Source organism: Apostichopus japonicus, chromosome 22 (assembly GCF_037975245.1).
Source record: "Apostichopus japonicus isolate 1M-3 chromosome 22, ASM3797524v1, whole genome shotgun sequence".
In the NCBI taxonomy this organism is placed as follows: Eukaryota; Metazoa; Echinodermata; class Holothuroidea; order Aspidochirotida; family Stichopodidae; genus Apostichopus; species Apostichopus japonicus.
The window spans coordinates 12,386,139-12,406,699 of record NC_092582.1 but is presented as its reverse complement, the minus strand read 5'-3'; the positions used below and the strand labels follow the sequence as shown (position 1 = coordinate 12,406,699).

The following is a 20,561-nucleotide window of genomic DNA, read 5'->3' as shown; positions in this document are numbered from 1 at the left end:
CTGTTCGCTTATTGGAACAAGAAATAATACTATGAAGGACAGTATAGTAGCTATAGGGTAGGGGATGGGTACCGTTAGGGGTTATGACGTATTAAATTAGTATCAGAATGGAGTTATTCAACGTCTTCACAGGGACCAGGTGCGTATCCAGGGGGGGGGCGTTGGGGGCGCGCGCCCCCCGGGTAAGAAAAAGAGGAGAGAAAAAAAAGAGAAGAAAAAAGGAAAAAAGAGGGGAAAAAGAGGAGGAGGAGAGGAAGAAAGGGAAAAGAAAGAGAGAAAAAGGAGAGAAAAAGAGGGAGTAGAAGAAAAACGCCAAGACACCGGGAAGAGAAAGAGGAACAGTGACATCATTACAGCGCTGAAGGGTAGCCAGTGACGGATCAATGATTTCGTAAAAGTGTGCCTCACCCTACCCCTTACACCGACAACTCCATTTTTTTGACGTTTCCATTTTCCTCTCTCACTAATGATCTATATATATATACTATATATGGTCTATCATAACGCGTGTGTAGAATTGTGCTATGAAACCAACTGTGGCTGGTCTCGAACTCGACCGTGTCGTCGGGGAACATGACGCATTTTGGGACGGGGGCGACCGCCCCCCCCCCCATTCAGCATTTTTTTAAATGATATCGCTAAGTAATTTCAAAATAGAAAGTGCTTAGATGCAACTTACAAGGCCTGGGAAGTGTCATTTCCAGCGATCTAGGAGACATTTTCGGCCAAAATTTGCTTGTAGGCTTCGCGCTAACAAATGGTCCTGGGTAGTGCCATTTCCAGCGATCTGGGAGGCATTTTCGGCCAAAATTTTCTTGTACGCTTCGCGCCAACCTATGGTGGCGCTACGCTTAGATAATTTGCCTACAGGCTTTGCCCCTCCCTTGGCAAATTCCTCGCTACGCGCCTGTTCGAATTTGTAACGCAAACAGCAGATATCACATCATATCAGTGAGCATGAAAATGGCGTTCCAGGATGAAAATCCTCAAAACTGTCCGACTTGCCTGAAAAAATAACCAAAAATTTTCGCGCGCGAAGCGCGCGTTCAACGTGTCAATGTCAATATCATATAAGCAAGCATCGGTTATTACATCGCATGCCATCGTGTACCGTACGGTCCGTTCAAATTGCGCAGTATACCGCGGGATGCTAATGTAAACAACGACATGTCTCATGTAGATGTATAAAAAGCATGGAGGTCCAATTATGTCAAAACTCTCTTTTACATTAGTAATGGCGAATTAGGGGCTGCACCCCCGCCGCGCAGTGGCGGAGCGTCCATACGGTCAGGGGGGCGGATGCCCCCCCCCCCTGACGGACTCAAATGGACTGCTGGCGCCTTTTTCAGCTCTTTACCACGTTTTACTTATTCTAGATTATTGACTTTTATATTGCGCTCTCATCTACTTATTGACATTTCTCACATTTTGTTGCTGTAATTTGGCGATGACACCCTATTCTTCGTTTATCTGCAAATTAGCCAGGCCCTGAAAGGGTCATTTCCGGCGATCTAGGGAGTATCTTTACTCAAAAATTGTCTGTGCGCTACGCGCCAACCAGTGGTGGCGCTCCGCTTAGATAGTGTCGAAAGCGCCCCTACAGACCATTCTCGCCCCTCCTGATCAATACCCCTAGCTCCGCCACTGCCGCCGCGCCTCCTACGCCTATGTGTGTAGTGTTCGGTTTCGGAAATATCTGCTATTTTTTCATTTCCTTCAACCAAGTTTTATAATAGCCGTTATAAGAGGTTTAATATTTCTACACCAATAAATTAACTGTGTCGGAATTTTCCAAAATTTCTGACCAACATTCTGCATCACACTTCCCTCTACTCGTGCAATTTTGACCGGTCTGTTAGGGGTTGAAGGAAGTTTTTTCTATATTGGTTGTCCATAGATGAAATTTTGTACAACATTATGGGTATGTTTTGAAGTGAGTTTATTCACGAGAAATGTGAATTTTCAAATTCTGATCAAATATGGGGCTTAAAACCTTGAAAAGTGGGGCTGACGGGTATTGTGGGCCGGGACGTAGAATCACCTACAAAAGCAAAGACCCACAGGAGATGCGATCAGGTCGAACATGACGTGTGCCATGTTGACAATCTTCAAAAAGGTTATGGATGGAAAAAAAACTATTAGGAAATACTTGGTTCTCAGGCAAAAAGTGTACATCTGGTTGGTCATTTCAAGCCCGAGAAGTGCCGTTTCCGGTGATCTGGGGGGTATCAAAACCAGAAATTTTCTTGTACGCTGCGCGCCAACCGATGGTGGCGCTCCGCTTAGATAGTAATTCGCGCCCCCCGGGTTAGAAAATCCTGGATACGCGCCTGGGGACCTACCACTTTTCTTAAGGGGATAGGTTTTGGTTTAATTTACAACATGAACCAACATTCTACTTTATTACCAGAGAGAGAGAGAGGGGGGGGGGGTGGAGAGAGGGGCCTCATGGTCTAGGGGTGGGGGCTATTATGACATTTACAATATCTACTCTTGACGTAGTATTAAATGTTTACATCAAATTGAAGTTTGTAAAGTCAGTTAGAATAGACACAAAGAGAAATACCAGATTATTTACATTTTTGCTGCATTATTTCTGTGTTGTTTAAGCTCTCTTTTTTTCATAAAATTTCATATTTACATTCACCAATCACTACATTAAAATAACAAACAAGATGACATACCATCGAGTAAAGATTGCAAACAAAAGCAAATTTACTCCAATAGAAGTGCGTTCTTTATAAACAAGTAATATTAAAGGAATCTTACCCCCACCACCCCCCAAATATTGATGACATGAACATGCTATAGTGATGTGCAACCAAGAGGATCTGTATTCCTTAGTCAATGGTCCAAATAGTTTCCAGCCAATTAATTTCTTTCCCATTGTGCAAAACTAAGTTATTGGCAAAGCTCAGTTCTGTAAGTTTATTGTTGTTGCAAAACTTAGTTTTTGTATTTTTATTTTTATGGCAAAACTTAGTTTTTGTATTTTTTTTGTGGCAAAAATTGGTTTTTGTAAGTTTTTTGAAAAAACTTAGTTTTTGTAAGTTTTCTGCAAAACTTTAGTAGTTTCTGCAAACTTAGCAAAACTTTTGTAAGGTTTTCGAGAATCCTTTTCCAGCCAATAATTTCTTTCCATTCTGGCAAAACTTAGTTCTTGGCAAAACTTAGTTTTTGTAAAACTAAGTAATGTTTTACGGGGAAAGACCCCAATTAATGGTGACATATAACCCTGCTTACTCATAATGCAAACCTCTGTTCCCCAGCTTCTGGGTTAGGCATGACTAAACTTTGAGGACGTAAACACTGAGCCAATGGTTAGATCCTTCAAATATCTCCGTCACTGGTCTGCACTCTAGCTATGCCCCCGTCATTAATCACATCTATAATTTTGGTAGTCTTTAAAGTAATTCAAAAAGATCTGATGGTGCCAAACGTTCACCAACATTCTCTGTTCATTTCTAATTAATTAACTAAATAAATGGGTCAAATTTTAAAACAGCAACGGCAATGCCACCGAAACTTCTTCACCAACTTAATCATTTCTCACATAAACACGACATTCTTATTATGAAGCTTGTTATTAAGTGAAACCCAAAAACTTCTCAACAAGGCCATAAAATTTGGCACTTCAAAAATTCTTCTTAAACCCAAGTTTGTGCAAAATTTCACCTCTCTAATACACAGCTGTGCGATTTATCTTATGTTTTCCGAATTGAAAAAGCTGATATTTTTGCTCTATACATAGCCTGTTATACCATCTACACTGTCACATGATGACAGAACCTGCTGTACCATCTACACTGCCACATAATGACAGAACCTGTTATACCATCTACACTGCCATATAATGACAGGACCTGTTATACCACCTAAACTGCCACAAAATGACAGGACCTGTTATACCATCTACACTGTCACATGATGACAGGACCTGTTATCCCATCTACACTGCCATATAATGACAGGACCTGTTATACCATCTACACTGTCACATGATGACAGGACCTGTTATACTATCTACACTGCCATATAATGACAGGACCTGTTATACAATCTACACTGTCACATGATGACAGGACCTGTTATCCCATCTACACTGCCATATAATGACAGGACCTGTTATACCATCTACACTGTCACATGATGACAGGACCTGTTATACTATCTACACTGCCATATAATGACAGGACCTGTTATACCATCTACACTGTCACATGATGACAGGACCTGTTATACCATCTACCTGTCACATGATGACAGAACCTGTTATACCATCTACACTGTCACATGATGACAGGACCTGTTATACCATCTACCTGTCACATGATGACAGGACCTGTTATACCATCTACCTGTCACATGATGACAGACCTGTTATACCATCTACACTGTCACATGATGACAGGACCTGTTATACCATCTACACTGTCACATGATGACAGGACCTGTTATACCATCTACCTGTCACATGATGACAGACCTGTTATACCATCTACACTGTCACATAATGACAGGACCTGTTATACCATCTACACTGTCACATGATGACAGGACCTGTTATACTATCTACACTGCCATATAATGACAGGACCTGTTATACCATCTACACTGTCACATGATGACAGGACCTGTTATACCATCTACCTGTCACATGATGACAGACCTGTTATACCATCTACACTGTCACATGATGACAGGCTTGTACTAAACTCTTGATACAGATATGATACAGCACCCTCTGATAGAATCAATTAGAAAATGCACAGTTAACATTTAAACTTAACACTTAACAGAGAGCTGCATCAGAATAGAGCACCATAAGGGGAGCAAAAACAATAACAACCAGAAAAGGCCTATGTAGCAAAACTTGATATAAAATATTGCAAAATGACAGAAAATGATACAATAAGTATAAATAGAACCCCCACCACCAGCCCCCCTGCTCCTTCCCCATCCTCTCCACCTTACCCCATCTCCGATACCAAATTGATCTCAAACTGTCCCTAATGTCAAAAGACAAGTGTTTTTCTTAAATAAATAACAGCTGGTTGAACGTCAACAATTTTTAGTCAAATTTTCCAAGTATTTCATACCTGTTTTTTTTTTAAATTTTGGCTGGAATAGTTAGTCTATCAGCTTACCTCTTTTCACAAAGTTTATTTCCCAATGTTTGTCTGTCCTATCTAAAACATTAAAGTTGTTTTCTCATTATTTTTAATAACCAGACTACCTACCAGTGGTTAACAGCTGGACCTGGAATGCCAAGCCTGCTTACTTTTCAAAAATGTAATTATCCACAGGTATTAATTTTGCCTTTTCTCTCCCCCCACCCCCCACCCTAATACACCACCCTTCTTACTCTTTAATTTTTTTTCTCTGTTGTTTTGCAGTGACAAACAGAAAATTTCCATCATTTGGTAAAAATTGTTATTAAATGATATACAAAAATGATTGATATCTTCAGTAGCCATTTTGTAGGTTTGTAATTAATCACGTCACTTTAAGTCATTACTGGTGATTTTTCTGACTCGAGTAGAGTCAATGCTGGAGGCGAGTCATCGACTCAAGTCACCCTATCTCTACGGGGGTGGGGGGGGGGGTGACGATCAAAGAACTTGTCCAATTCACTTCACTTTTGAAGTTTTGGTAATGCAGTTGATGACCTATTACAACAGGGGTGTCACTGCTCTTTGACATTTTCTATTCGTTCTTACTTTCCAAGAGTATCGCAAAGAGAAGGAGCATTGGTTCAAAAGGAGATGAAAATACATGACCAAACAGTCTCGATATAGGATAGTATTGTGAAATCGTTCTACCAATTACAGTTAAATATCAAATTTTACACACATATGACAGTGTACAGTCATGAAAGTTAAAGACTCTTTTGCAAAACTGGCAAGCTTATTGGAAGTTCCCAGGAATGTTGAATTTGGTACCTTACAGCATATTGTTAATTCAAAATTGATACACACAGATACATAGTAGCTATTGATCAATTTATGAGGAAATATTTGCCATATTTTATGACAAAGTAAATACCACAACACAAAAAGGGGTGAACGAAAAGTTATTCAGTTTAATATGTATATTCCTACATGCTGCATTTAGCTTCCTGTTCAATGTTGCTTCAGGGGGAACACCTTGAAGGTAGTAGGAAGTCTCTGCCACAAAAACACAAAACAAGTTCGTCACACACTTCACATGACTCATGTTAACCATGCTGTCTAATGACAATGAGTGTATCACCAGGCATTGTTATCTTTACAACAACCAAACAATTAGAAGGGCTTTACAACAACCAAACAATTAGAAGGGAAATATCTCTCTCAGACGAGAAGAACATGACACTTCTAAACGTGTGAAATTCAGCTGTGTGCTAATAGTGTGGCCGTTGTAATGTAATGGGGAACGGGATATTCAATGCAGCGTGTATTCCTGTCTCCAAATGAATTGCCAGTTTAACAAAGTTTTCATCAGCTGACAAGCATCACATAACTCATAAGGTACAGAGAAAATTGAATTAGTGACAAAATTGAAATAGTTCAAATTGTCTTCTCATTTGGCAACCTACCCCCAGCCAACCCCACCCCACCCCCTCCCACCCCCTCCTTAAAAAGAATAGCTGCAATTACTACTGACACATTGGCTCACATCTATAAATTGTGCCAATCCCTTTCTCCACAAATGAAATAGAGAGTTATCTTTTTCCTAAATATATATTTACCTAACAAGTGAAAAATATCTTCTATGGAGGCATACCCACTTTAAAATCAAGAGAACAAAACTTGCACCATGTACAAAATTTTGTCTTGACAGACTTTAAGATTAATAATTTTATTACTGTCTGGTTGATCCATCAAAACTACTAAATTACTAAATTAAATTTATAATTAGCAAAAGATTCCACTTATGATGTCCATGGAATTGTCTACTTGACGAGAAACACCCAAGTCAAAGTATTTGCAATAACATACTTGCAGGAGAAAAAAAAGAAACTTTCCCAGTCAAAATTGTTAGATTGGAATGGCATCCCAGTGTTAAAGATCAACATAGTTTTAACTTACCGTAAATGGTCCAGCTTACAATTTAAAACTTGTTAACAAATTAATAAGATTTCGTTTATTAATTAATTAATAAGATTTATTAATTAATTAATTAATAAGATTTCGTAAGATAATGTTTCGTTATCTTGATTATAATGTTCTCTTCAGCGCTCAAATTAAAAATCGACAAATATAGAAATTGAAACAGTTGCACTTCCCCAAAACGCAACAGTAAAATGTCTGCCCATACCGAAAAGGGCTGTTTCCAGTTAATATCGCTCTCACAAACCAAACCATATGACAGATTTTCAAAGGAGCATGTTGTATTCCAAGCACTTCTGACAGGTCCCACTGTAAATGAAATAATTGAATACAATATCATCAGTGACCTATAGAAATTATTAATCACAACTTTGAGAGGGGGTATTTAAGCAGCTTGGAGAGGTTTGTCGGTAATTTCACCAAAGCTACAGAGGGTTACTCAAGACGAGATTAATGGCAGATCAAACTAAGAGAAAAAGTCATTGATATATATTTAATGACAAAATTAAGTTTAATTTGCCAGTAGTTATGCGATCTGATTGAGTTCTCAACATTTCGTCCGTCAGCCAATTTGTTATCAATATATAGTCTCATGTCTTGAGCACACTGCAAAAGTTTTTTTTTTTTAAATTGACTCATATTTTATGATTTGAAATTAAACTTTGAGTAGTAAATAATAATGACGATGATGATGATATAGAGAGGTAAACACAATATCAAAAGGTGTTTGAGAGCCTAATGGACTTGTGTTGTGTGTTGTTTCATTTGTTGTTGTTGAGCAGGTATGGTGTGTCTTGTCGTTTATTGAACAGCACAAATCAACTTGAAGTAACAGAAATTTATAAACTTCCAAAACAATACTTTTAGTTATCTCAATAATAACCAGGCTATGAAAGTTGAACACTGTATCAAGATAGAGAACAAACTATTCCTTTCCAATATACAACTTTAAACATTTCTTTCATTTTCCTGTGGGAAGCATTGCCACATACCATTAGCGATATGGAAGCAAGCTGTTTACCTGGGAAGGGGATTCGAGAGACAGATACTAACTTACTGAATGTAAAACCGTCATAAATCAACTATCTATAAAAAAAAATAAATAAATTGAAATAAATTGTATGTTTATTCACCAGGTCATTGACTTCCTTCAACATCCTGTGATGATGCAATCAAGATGTGTACTCTGCCTGTCTCTTGACCAGGTTTTCTGTCGAGAAGTCGTACTGGTACGCCCTCAGAATCTCTTCACGTGTCTTTAGCTGTAAGGCTGGCACAGATATCTGTCAACAAGATTATGAATAAAGAAGACATTGAATCTCTTTGCCAGTAAAAACATTATGTTTTAAACTAGATTTTTATTCTATGTCTTCCAAAACATAACCCCATTTCCCCAATTTATCATTAATTAAAAATATGCTGTATTGGCCTCAAATATGCTAAATATTCAAATATGGTCACCTTTGGTCAAAAGTATTCAACTGTGTTTCCTACAACCTTTGAGGAAATTTTCCTCACTGGTACATTCAGTCATCTTGTGTGTTCCTGAAAACTGTCTGGGAACAATTTGGAGAGTAAAGACCTCCAGGAAAGTAATTTTTGAAAACTTCTAGCAAATTATATAGCCTGCTATAATTTGGGGCCTATACTGACTACCTTTAAAGGAACAGACTGCAGGTTTTTTTCTTATTTTTAATTCCTGACATTGTATTGACTTTATTATGCCCAATAAGCTCAGACTGGTCATCATCCTTACTCATTCTATTACACTCAGCTGCAATTGTAATGTTATCTTCATAGTCCCTGTGTCAAACAGGAGAGCTGCAGCAGCTGCAGCTCAGCTAGACTGAATCAACATCAAATAATATGATAATCAGCAGTGGTAAAAAAAGACAAGCTTTAAAAAAAAGAAATGACTCAAGCTCTTACCGTGTCTGGCGTTGCCAAGGCAAGAAGAATAGGGTTTAATTGAAATGGTACGTCATCGAGACCTGCAAAAGAAGAGGGCAGTATTAGAAAATAATGTTCCATATTTCTTGTTTAAAAAGAGAATGAAACAAAAACTGAATCAATTCTAGACTGATTGCTTTCAATACATTGTCAGCTTGAATGTTGGGAATATCCTGGACCTTGTAAATGTGAGAATAGGAAATGTGAACATCCCCACCCCCTCCAACCTCCCCTTCCCCCACCACCCCCTCCTTCTCCATGCCTGAATACACGGTAAACCAATTGAAGAAAGTGAAAGGGGAAAATAATACCACAAAACCACCGCCACTTTTTATGATATATATATGTATATATATATATACATATATATATATATATATATATATATATATATATATATATATATATATATATATGCTTGCAATGAATAAATCAACCAAGAAAAATGTTGCTTCCTTTCCCAGATGGCATGATTTAAAAGTCTTATAATGGGAGCTGACATTTTGTCAATGTGTTATGTCATAGTGCCAACATACAGAAGGTGAAACCGTTCACTTTTACTCTTTAAGTAACAACGGGACAACCAATTCATCTACCACAGAAGATGAATATATGCAATAAGAAAAGCAAAAATATAAAACATAAAAACTTTAAAAAAAACACATTGCTCAAGTCTCCATCCAGTACTGTCATTATGATGGAATCATTTCTGGGGATCTGTTTATCAAAAGTGAGTGTCTTCACTACACAGGCCATGGACCACATTTGGATTTGCATCACCCCCCCCCTCCCTCTCCTTTAGCAATGAGGACTATCAAGACAACATATTTGCAGAAGGTATATAAAAAAAATTACCTTGCAGGAATAATTCTCTAGCAGACATCTAAGAACTTTTCCATTAATTTGCTATCAAATTACATGAATACCACATCCTGATAGCACAATTTATCACACGGATACAAACAATTTTGGTCAAATTTAAATTTACAGTGCAATGTCTTTAAACTCTGAGAAGCCAATAAAGTCTTCTTAATTTTCTACAGGAGCATTCTCTGGCATCTGATAAATTTGAAAAGTGAGCATTTTGAGAGAAATGTTACAAGAGAGTGTCATATTGAAACCTGGTAACTGAAAACATTTCACCTTGTTGGACTAAACCGTACCAGCAATATTAAACTTAAAACAATAAACAGAGAATCATCATAGGAACCAATAATTAATGGATGGAAAGAAAAGAAATGCTCAGGAATTATAAATGAAGTTACCTGACATATGTGCAACCTGCTCCGGTGACCTAAAAGTACCCTGCCTAGTTATATCTGCAGCTTTTCGAGGCAAAGGTGCAGGCAATTGTTCACTAGATGAGAAGAGAGAAAAAAAAAGAGAATAAATCTCATAACTTCCACACAGAATTCACAGAGACGGACAGCTCTAAATAAAAGTCGGTTTCAAAATACAAATTTCACTGACCCAAACCTCTGGAACACACAAAAGCCATCTGTGATGACCATTAGCCACAGTACAATTAGCTTCACTAAAGAGCATTCTCTTTTCTCGACATTTTACGGGACATTTTTTCCCACCCATTCACTATTAAACAGACGTTGGTGTACCCATGGTCATTAAGAGCGGGTTGGACCCATTGGGCAATTATATCACTGGGCCCCATTTTGGAAGTCGGCAGTCTGTGAGTATATACTGAAAATTTCTGTGTGCCCCATGAAATCAAATCAGGAGCAGCTGCTGTAGTCTACACTGACCCATCCCCCACCTTGTCAGACCTTGGTACACCTGAGGTGTTTGACCACTTTCAGGTATGCATCGGCCATTACAATCACCCCATTTGATATCACTGACGAGAAGAGTACAATAATTTAAAAAAATATTGTAATATATTTCATCGATTCAATGTGGCATAGCTTTTGACTTATCCCCATACTGTAACACAAACAGATACCGTATATGGCTGATGTGATGTTATTTTATGTTACTCAAGGTAAACAAACAGCCATGTATACTCATACAGGGATGTGCCCAGGATTTCCTGAGTGCCAGGTATAGTGATCGCCATCCTGGGGGAGGGGTCTAAGGGTTTTTGAAGGTGCACAGATGCCAAATGCTGGCACCTATGTAGCTTTTTAAGTACATACACATACACTAATAATTTACATTTTTTCATTTTTCTTTAGTGAAATACATTACGTACCTGGTAAAAGTTATTAGTTGTTTCGAAGAGATTTGACAAGGGACCGATTGAGAGCCGTAAGTAATGTTTCTCGCATGCGTAACTGATGCATAATTAGTCTGTATGATTTTGGCATAGGCTAGGCCCAATTTATGTTGAATGTATTGTTAGGAATGTAGGGATTTTAATAAAAATAGTGCTGGGCGGGATTCACGATTTTTAAGACAGTGCTGGGCGGTATATTTAGTGCTGGGCGGGGCCGCCCAGTGCCGCCCAGCGTGGGCACATCCCTGCTCATATATCCTGTGTCATATAAATGGATCTATGTTGTCGGCAAGCTTTCAACAAACACTTCCTTTCCCCTCATGACACAATGGTTTTAACCTTGCAATATGTAGCGGTGGTCAATTGCACATAACACAAAGAGGGGATAAAGCTGCAAGAACCACCTAAAATTAAGTGGGTTTACATTTAAAGATCCTAGTTATGAGTCCCAGTTGTAGAAGAAAACTGGGGTCATTTTGATGAGCACTCTGATAACAAGAGAACAGTCCATACCATACAATGTCTGTACAGTTGCTTGCTGGGTAATTGAATGTACTCTTCACAACCCATTTACTGCTGTTTTTACAACAGTAATACAAACCACATACACAAGGAAAAAAGACATTAATCACATGACAAGTCACATGACATGATAAGATACTTACTTTAAACTGTTACTCCTTGCAGGATATTGGTACGGTAAATCAGCCACTTTTGGTACATTATTTACAGGTGTCTGCAGAATAGGTCCATACCTTACAAACAGAGCTAAGTCTTTAATTTCCCTGGAAAGAAAAGGAAGAAGAATTGATAGATTCAAATCAAGTAAGAGAAACGACACATCCTAAATTCAACTTCTCCACATTTATCAATATAGAAAATAAGTTAGGGGGACTTCATTGCAAAAAAAAAATAAAAAAAAAAGGAAATTATATACTGATATGTTAAGGCTTTTCAATCCCACTTGTTTCAACAGCACACTGATATTTAAAATTAAAAGTTGTTAACATATTTATATGAAGGGTTCTATTAATTCCATTGTCTTAAATCATAATTTAACATCTCACGATTCTCTTTGATAAACCATCAACGAGTGAAACTTTGGAAGAGTTTGATCAAAAACCAAAACAAAATGCAGACACATACGGCATTGCGAGAGGATTTTCACAGGGATTTTCATCTTAAGCAAGAAACCAACAAATTAATCATCCTTAACCAAAGATATATATGCCAATGATGAGCAACTCTCTCACCTATCGAAGTCATTAATATTTCCATTTGGGAGACATTTTGTTTCGGGTGTTCCTTTATTTTACTGGATGACTAAGGAGTGTCATAATTTTCACATTTTATCTTATTTTGAATACCTCTGGTTTTCTGTTTCGTGGATAGATATGATATCTTGCAACATACCAGCAATGACATTAACAAGTAACTTTAACATTTGCCATAAAAAATGAACAGGAAAAGCTAAGTTTAAGTAGCAATGCCTCCCACAAGCAGCATGAAATTTGCACCTTGAACAAAATGTCAGCCCTGTGACATAATTATTCGACCTTGTTGTCTCTCATTTGAAATTAATGTTTATCGTAAGTTTTTTTTTTTGGGGGGGGGGGGATTTGTTAAGTGCCTGAAATCCAGCCACTCACCCTCCTCTTGGCCATTCCCAACACTCAAGTAACTTGTCTCTCACCGATGGGACAAGTGCAGCCTGCATGCAAATGATATATCGACTCTATAAATGGGGCCTAAATATGTTTTTATCCAACTATTAATATGAAACTCAAACAATGAATTCACTGAATGATCCAATGCCAAACAGTCAAAACTTTAGAAACAAAGACGACAATATATTTCAACATGACAAACAGGCCACACGCATGTAAAACTTCATGATCTTTTAGTACCATTCGAAGAACACATTTTCCTCTTTTGTAATTGGAGTTAGTACATCCTCAAATTTGGTTGCCCGTGAATCAAATCTAGCATTTCACAGGAGCTCACAAGATCAATTTCCTGGTCACTCCTGCTCTACTGTTTGGCCACTTGTTTTCTACTTAAAGAGTGTGAAGACTCGCGCAAAAAAGATACGTCTAATGCCGGTAATGTGACATAGTTTCGATAAGGTGTAACAGAAATGTTAGACACAACCATCGATCACAGAAAATACACACACAGATTGCTACCGTCAGTAATTAGACACTAGTGTACAGTCAGTACATACAGCTATGGTCAATACCCACAACACAGTGTATAAACGATACAGGGATATACATCTCAGGTCCAGCTAAAGATAACAAGGTATCACGTTTCATTACTGAACTGTCTGCATTTTGTAGCGACACGAACCAAAACGTCACTTGCAAGCAACAGAAAGTAACTTTTTCAGATGGCCGCACGCGGTTTGGGGAGAGTCTTCAATGCCTTTAAATGTTTCGACATTTACACCCTGTGGCCCAGTCACTCACCATGCGCGAGCTGTAGACTCTACTGGCTTGCTTCGAGACTTTCCTGACGTCAAATAAATATCGGTTATAGCTTCGTTTGTAAGAGATCTGTTCACCAAGCGAATTATCAGAGACTTCTTTTTTAAAACTGCTTCCTCTGCGAAGAAACAAAATCATCTCTTTGAAAGCTATGAAACCACAAGTAATTCACGTACACTACGGGTGATAAACATCTGTGATATAAATATATATATAGTTAGAGTAATATCAAGTTGATGTGAAGCTGAGCCTTTGAATTGCATGAAGTGGAGGGAGGGGGGGGGGATGGAGAAAATGTTTTGAAAGCTATGAAACCACAAGTAATTCACTATTAGTGATAAACAACTGTGAAATATATATATATATATTTATATAATATATATATATATATATTGAGACTAGTTGAGACTAGTTGAGACTAGTGGAACACTACAGTAGTAGTTGTAACTCAGAGTTTCACGCGTCGAGCGATCATCAGACAACTGTTGTCTGATGACCGCTCAATGTGTGAAACTCTGAGTTACAACTGCTAGTGTTCCACTAGTCTCAACATATATTCCGCTCTGTTCCCCTGGACATAGAGCACTCTGTGCCAAGATAGACGCCAACCAACCTACTCTATATATATATATATATATATATATATATATATATATATATATATATATATTGTAACATCAAGTTGATGTGAAGTTGAGCCTTTGGATTGAATGAAGTGTAGTTTTGTTAATGAGCAGAACAGCGAGAACTGCTGCAACTGTCAATGTAACAAGAATGTCAAAGTCTAGGTAGACATAAACAGATTTCACCCAGCATTCGAATGAGGTATACATGTGGTGTGTTATCAGTGGTTGTTGACAGATGTCTGATCCTTGGAGATAAGTGCGAATGTTCCGCTTAAACAAAACAGACATGTGCCCAACAATCACATGAGGTATGCATGAGGTGTTACGGGTGATAACCATCTCATTTTATGGTATCTTTTATAATGCCAGTATTCCTAGCCAAATGACCTGAATTAATCAACAAAAAAATGCCATTTGATCACCCCCTTCGACCCCCTCCCCCCCTATTTGCATAGCAACAATCACCATGTTGCTTTTACAATCATTTTGCCAAAGGAGACCTCAAGATTATTTCTGTCATCATTATGCTTCATTGTTATATACTAAATTCATAGCTCCAAATTTGTCAAAAACTCCCGCATTATTTGTGTCAGAGAACAGCTTTTACACAGCTACAGTGAATATAAAAAAATCACTCACTACAGTATGGTTCACAAACATTCCTATGAAATGTTACTACTTTCTGTCTTTTCTGTATGTGTTCTCTCTCACTTTGGAAAGCAAACACCTTAATGCCCTTTCATATTCTTGAATATTACCTTAGTGCTCTTTTAAAAGAAAAAATGAGAACCCAAAGCCATTTCTTATGTGCCTTAAGATAGTTTCCCTGCCCTTCTTTGGTTGCTATACTTACTTGAGTAATGAGTGTGAGGGATACAGGTGTAGCCTGCCGGTGTGACCTGATCTTCTTTACTGACGGTAATATCTGCGAGAACTTTATCTTCACCACCCTGAGCAGTTTAAAAAAGAGCAAGAAAAACCAGTCAGATAAAAATCTTCTTTTCAAAGTACTAGGTATGGTTAAAACTGTACTTACTGCACTGAAAGATCTCTCCTTAGTAACACACACGAAAAAGGAAAACCATGCCATATAACAAATCCTGGTCGCAAGGAGTGATGCTTCTTTTTGCTTTAAAGGAACAATTTATGCAGAATATAAATTTCTTATTCGAGACCTGTGACACCATATTAACGTCATGCTCCCTACTGTATTCAGCATCCGGTGTTCAGTTGAGATTTCGGTTACAGAGCTCGACACATCTCGTTGAAATCACACCAAGATGAATACGCAACATGATTGACTATGTATGTATATATGTATTTTGGATCCTCCTGCAAGCAGGAACTCGCAAAGAAGCCTCATTGGCTTATCAAAGCCGCAAGCTGACCGAAGTCAGTCTCAGATTCATATTTAACGTTCATGATTATGAATTGTCAATTGTCAACAACTCTGTAACTGGACGACATACATTAATCTTTGGAGTGACTCGCACCGGGGACCTTATGATTGGAAGGCACCGGCGTTAACCACTGAGCTAACACTCCGAGCTAACACTATAGCTAACACACTGAGCTAACACTTTAGATGATGAGAGGCGTGGTTAACTTTTATGTAACCAGATAACAAGAAATCATGAAATCACCATAGATCTTTCTCTCGTGAAGGCCAAATAACGTGTGATTTTCTTCCTCATTTTTTTATCTTTCCACAGGTCAGCATCACCATTGTCCGTTGTTGAGCTTATCTGCAGACAAAGAGAAAAGTTAAATTCAGAATTCACACAAACTGCACAAACTGTACATTTCTTATGAGATTCTGTTACAAGAAAGGCCAACAGAAGGTACTACTGTAAGGGGTGCCCAAAAATGTCCTTCTGGTTTTATTTTATATTTATATTGTAGATAAAATAAACATAAAATACTGTATCACTTTCACAATTCATGGATGCAAAAGTGATGTCCTAAAGTACACAATTGTTTGATAACATACCATGTAGACAAGCAGTTCATAGTTACCTCAGTGCTGTACAAGAATCTCTAGATATGATAACCTTTTTTTAAAACAAAATTTGCATTTCCTTGTTTAGATATCTAAAAGTTGAATAAATATTAGCACCAATTGCAACAACAACAAAAATTACCACAAAGCTGTTACACACATGGAACAATTACTATCCCTCAGTGAGAACTATTTACTATGTTAAGATGAAAATGTCTTGTCACACTCTGAGACAAAAAACAATGATCATAAACTTGATTGACGTCTTCCTTTGTGAAAAAAAAAATACAAAGTTTTCAAAACAACATTAAAAATTAAAATGATTTTTTCTTTCTTTTATGACTTTAACACCAAGCCAGGCAATATGGCTATTGTGTGTATGAGATTACAATAATCACCAGTGAACGATTACTTGTGAATATAAAATAATGACTTCTTGAAAGACACCAGACATCATTTGAAAAATAATGCATTTACAGCATTTACTGCATTTACAGACCATGAAATAAAACTCACTACTTCATAGCCAGATGGTACATTGTTTTTGTCTTCCACGACACAGACATTTGTAATTGCATCCCAAGACATTATCCACCTGTCAACGAAACAAAAAATTATCACGTCAAGAGTAAGTTTCTATAGATCTTAAAGGGTATCTTTTATTCAAACAGGGAGTAATCATCTTTGGTTTCTAACGATTCCATTGAAATGAAAACATTACAACAATGGTGTCATTCTTTTTTTAAGTCTTTATGCTTCTATTTACTTAAAAGTATGAAAATATTTCTTTCTCTCTCTTTTTTTTTATATATATCGTCATATGGACTTCTAAAGAAGTATTTTTTTTAATTTCTTCCCCCCCCCCCACCCTCCCACACACATAATATAATGATCAATATAACAAGTTCTGTTGTACGCTCTACAAACCAAATAGAAAGTATGACAATTGTTCAGGCTAACTCAGATGGGAGTGAAATTCCCAAGTGCAAAGCATTCCATAGGGGGTCAAGAAGTTGTAGCTAAAAGTTCAATTGCATTCAAGAGAGTAATGTTGTGAGAATACATCTTTTAGATCTCAACAATTGCAAACAACCACCATAAACTCATTTTCATTTCACAGAATGGATTTGTCCATAATTGGATCTTATCTCTCCTACAGTACAACCTGGACATGGAACTGTTGGTGTAATTCAAGGTAGTGTGCTGCTCCTTGGCCAGTATATCATTGCTATTTTTATGGAATGTTGCTCCATGACAAATGGCTTAGGCCTATATTGTTGTATGTGTTTAGTTTCAATCATTGCATATGTGCAGAATTGACAGTCATAAATGCTACAGAAACAATTTGAACTACAAATGTGTCAGATTATATTTCACTACTAATTGGTATTTTGAGGTATCAGATATTACTACTTTATAGTGCTACATGTATGAATATGTCCATTTTAATAGGTTATTTTCATAGATTATATAACAGGAAGAATGCCAATATTTTAAGACCTATATAACTATGACAATGAATAGAAAATAAATATTTCCACATTGCATGGAGGAATAAAGGTATTTCTTTCCACACATTGCATGTTATGAATATGAAGGACAGTTCAATCATAGGTCCAGAGACTATATTGGCTACACCAGTATCTTACGGTATGACTATGGAAAGCATAATGCATTTACAGTCTACATTGTATAAATATAGGAGTATATATCAGTACTGTTTTTTAACAAATTGGGCCTAACTTTAGAATCTGTACCATATGAATGGGAAAGCTTACTAGGGGCTAGGAATTAGGGTTAGGAAGTAGGGAATAGGGTTAGGAAGTAGGGTTAGGAAGTAGGGAATAGGGTTAGGAATTAGGGTTAGGAAGTAGGGAATAGGGTTAGGGGTTAGGAATGGTACGGATTCTAAATTAGTACCACAAATTGGAGCAAAGTATTGAAGTACTGAAGGCAGTTTCATAGGCCTAGCATATGAATCCATTTTTCATAGAACATATGCTTAACTTAAAGAATTTAAGTATAGGTAAGTATATAGGGTAATGATATGACTATGGCAAATACATCAGTAAAATATTGAAGACATGCAGACTGTACTTAAATTAATGGCAAAGCCTTTAAGTGTTTGGGCAAATACTCACAACTTATTATTTTATCAATAACTCAGGTCTATCAATGACGTATCGCAGAACTGGTACACAACAGTATAAACAGTGCTTACTGAAACTGACAAAGCAAACATAGACCGGATGTTAATAACTACGTTACGCATGTTACGGTAAAAAGCTTACCAAATTGGAACACAGACAACCCGACACTAAGGAAACTTAAAAACCTTCGAAATCACCGCCAAATGTAGGTCTTCTTTGTTAAATTACGTCTTCCGTAGCGCGAAAATACGTCTCTGCCCAGTGTGATATGCACAACACCGTTAGCCGTCAAAATTTACTCACAACATTGGGAAATGACGTCATCGGCCAGACAAAATTAATGACGCCATCAGAACCCGAGCGAGCGAATACGTTTTCCCATGGGGTGTAGAATAGGACTATAGATGTTGGCCTAGATTAAAGATAGATAGAAAGAAACTTTATTGTCCATTTCAGAAAACAAAAACGGACGGTAGTCATTTAAACATGAAACCACTTTTGTTTTAGGAACCGGGGTTATGATTTACGTTTTCCATATCTCGGGAATAACGCCCTCATTAAGTGTTCTTTGGAAGATCGGAGTGAACACTGGCGCTAACTGAGAGCTATATGTTTTTACCATATTTGTGACCCCATCTGGGCCTGTGGCTTTATATATCTTAACATTAGAAAAATATTTCCTAGCATCAGTTTTTATTTACAACAACTCTGTCACTACCCATGTTAGCACAATTAGGCATATTCCTCAATTTGTTATCAATTCCTGCATTAACGAATTCATCGCTACGAACAACCTACAATAAAAATCCCATCAAATCAGTAACCAGTTTTTGTCCATTTCTAATCGGTCCAATTTCATTTTTCCTTTATAACCAGTTATACTTTGCATCACTTGCCAAGCAGCTTTCGAACCCCCCCCCCCCCCTCAAATTTATCTTCCATTTCTTTCCGTACTCATTTGATTTTTACATCTCTTCACTTCCTTTTTATCTCCCGCTGTTTTGCCTATATAAGATCATAATCCCCGCTTGAGAATGCATCTTTCTTTTCATACACTGGGGATTTCAAATTTTTTGATAGCCACGGTTTGCTATTTGGAAAATGTGAAACGATATCTTTGGGATTATCAGATCAGCACAGAAATTAATATATTCAGTAACAGTTGCTGTAGTGTCCTGTAAGTTTGGATCATCAAACACATTCCAGTCCGTGCACTCAAAACACCCACGCAATTGGTCAACAGTTTCCTTGTTCCAGTTGCGTCTTCACAATGGGTTCGGATCTTTCCAGTTCACGCCGGTATACTTATAGGCGACATATTGATAATAGAGTGATCAGAACTACCAAGCTGAGCTAAAGTTTTTACTTTGAAATTACTTCCATTGACATTACCATAGCACATATTCAGTGTAGTGTTATACCAAGGCTTGTAGGCAGATCAATATATTGTGTATAAGTAGGCAGTAGATCGTCAATCTTGCAGTGATTAAAGTCCCGCATTATCATATTAACAGCATCGGGTTTGGAATTTTCAATGCGATTAGTCATTCCTTTCAATTGATTACGAGCATTGTCAGCATTCGCTTTCGGGTGGATATACACAACCGTAACTAAGATATGTGTGAGTTCCCTTGGTAGATAAAGGGGACGAAGACCCATTGTCAAAGGTGTAGGATCGAAGCAGAGGCGAACTGTGGACGACACCGAAAAGTTAAAATACTATTTCCGGTCCGTTTCTCGGCCTTTTGGCTAAGATCATGTGTAGTGTCTGTTCCCTTTCGAGGGGAATGGTGATGCACACCCGACGATGATCACACAGTCACAGTCCCGATGCAAGGGGACTGGGGTTGAGAGCGGACCATAGGCGTAGGAGGCGGGGGGCTGGGGGGCTGCAGCCCCCAACCATTTTTTTTGGGTGAAAATTCGGGCAATATGCTGAGAATTTTTCGGGCACCTACTGAAATTAGAATAATTTGCAGTGTGTTTTTCAATGGTTAAACTTATATTATTATTATCATTACTGTTGTAA

The 20,561-nt window shown here is 37.6% G+C and overlaps 1 protein-coding gene across 25 annotated transcripts; it reads right to left on the bottom strand.

Moving 5' to 3' along the window:
• Positions 1-2,788: 2,788 nt before the first annotated feature.
• LOC139963791 (multivesicular body subunit 12B-like) lies at positions 2,789-18,846 on the bottom strand. 25 transcript variants are annotated; one of them, XM_071964936.1, is made up of 15 exons: positions 18,674-18,846; positions 16,899-16,977; positions 16,027-16,128; positions 15,237-15,333; positions 13,740-13,875; positions 11,937-12,056; positions 10,307-10,398; positions 9,021-9,082; positions 8,225-8,374; positions 4,686-7,400; positions 4,487-4,650; positions 4,394-4,414; positions 3,975-4,322; positions 3,901-3,937; positions 2,789-3,789 (listed from the first exon to the last, which is right to left on the bottom strand). In XM_071964936.1, exons 2-9 carry the CDS (start codon positions 16,968-16,970, stop codon positions 8,264-8,266), a joined length of 792 nt encoding a protein of 263 aa, XP_071821037.1. In that variant the 5' UTR covers positions 16,971-16,977; positions 18,674-18,846; the 3' UTR covers positions 2,789-3,789; positions 3,901-3,937; positions 3,975-4,322; positions 4,394-4,414; positions 4,487-4,650; positions 4,686-7,400; positions 8,225-8,263. The 25 variants fall into 25 exon arrangements, with proteins under 25 accessions (XP_071821037.1, XP_071821026.1, XP_071821032.1 ...); XM_071964925.1 differs by having other exon boundaries at positions 2,789-4,249; positions 4,286-4,358; XM_071964931.1 differs by having other exon boundaries at positions 3,901-4,322.
• Positions 18,847-20,561: the final 1,715 nt, after the last annotated feature.

Excerpts from the sequence above, each read along its gene's own strand:
- LOC139963791 (XM_071964943.1), bottom strand. The coding sequence starts at position 16,970 with ATGTCTTGGGATGCAATTACAAATGTCTGTGTCGTGGAAGACAAAAAC. Across the intron at positions 16,129-16,898 it reads TACCATCTGGCTATGAAGTA|ATAAGCTCAACAACGGACAA; the intron begins GTGAGTTTTATT and ends CTTTGTCTGCAG. Across the intron at positions 13,876-15,236 it reads CCCTCACACTCATTACTCAA|AGGAAGCAGTTTTAAAAAAG; the intron begins GTAAGTATAGCA and ends GTTTCTTCGCAG.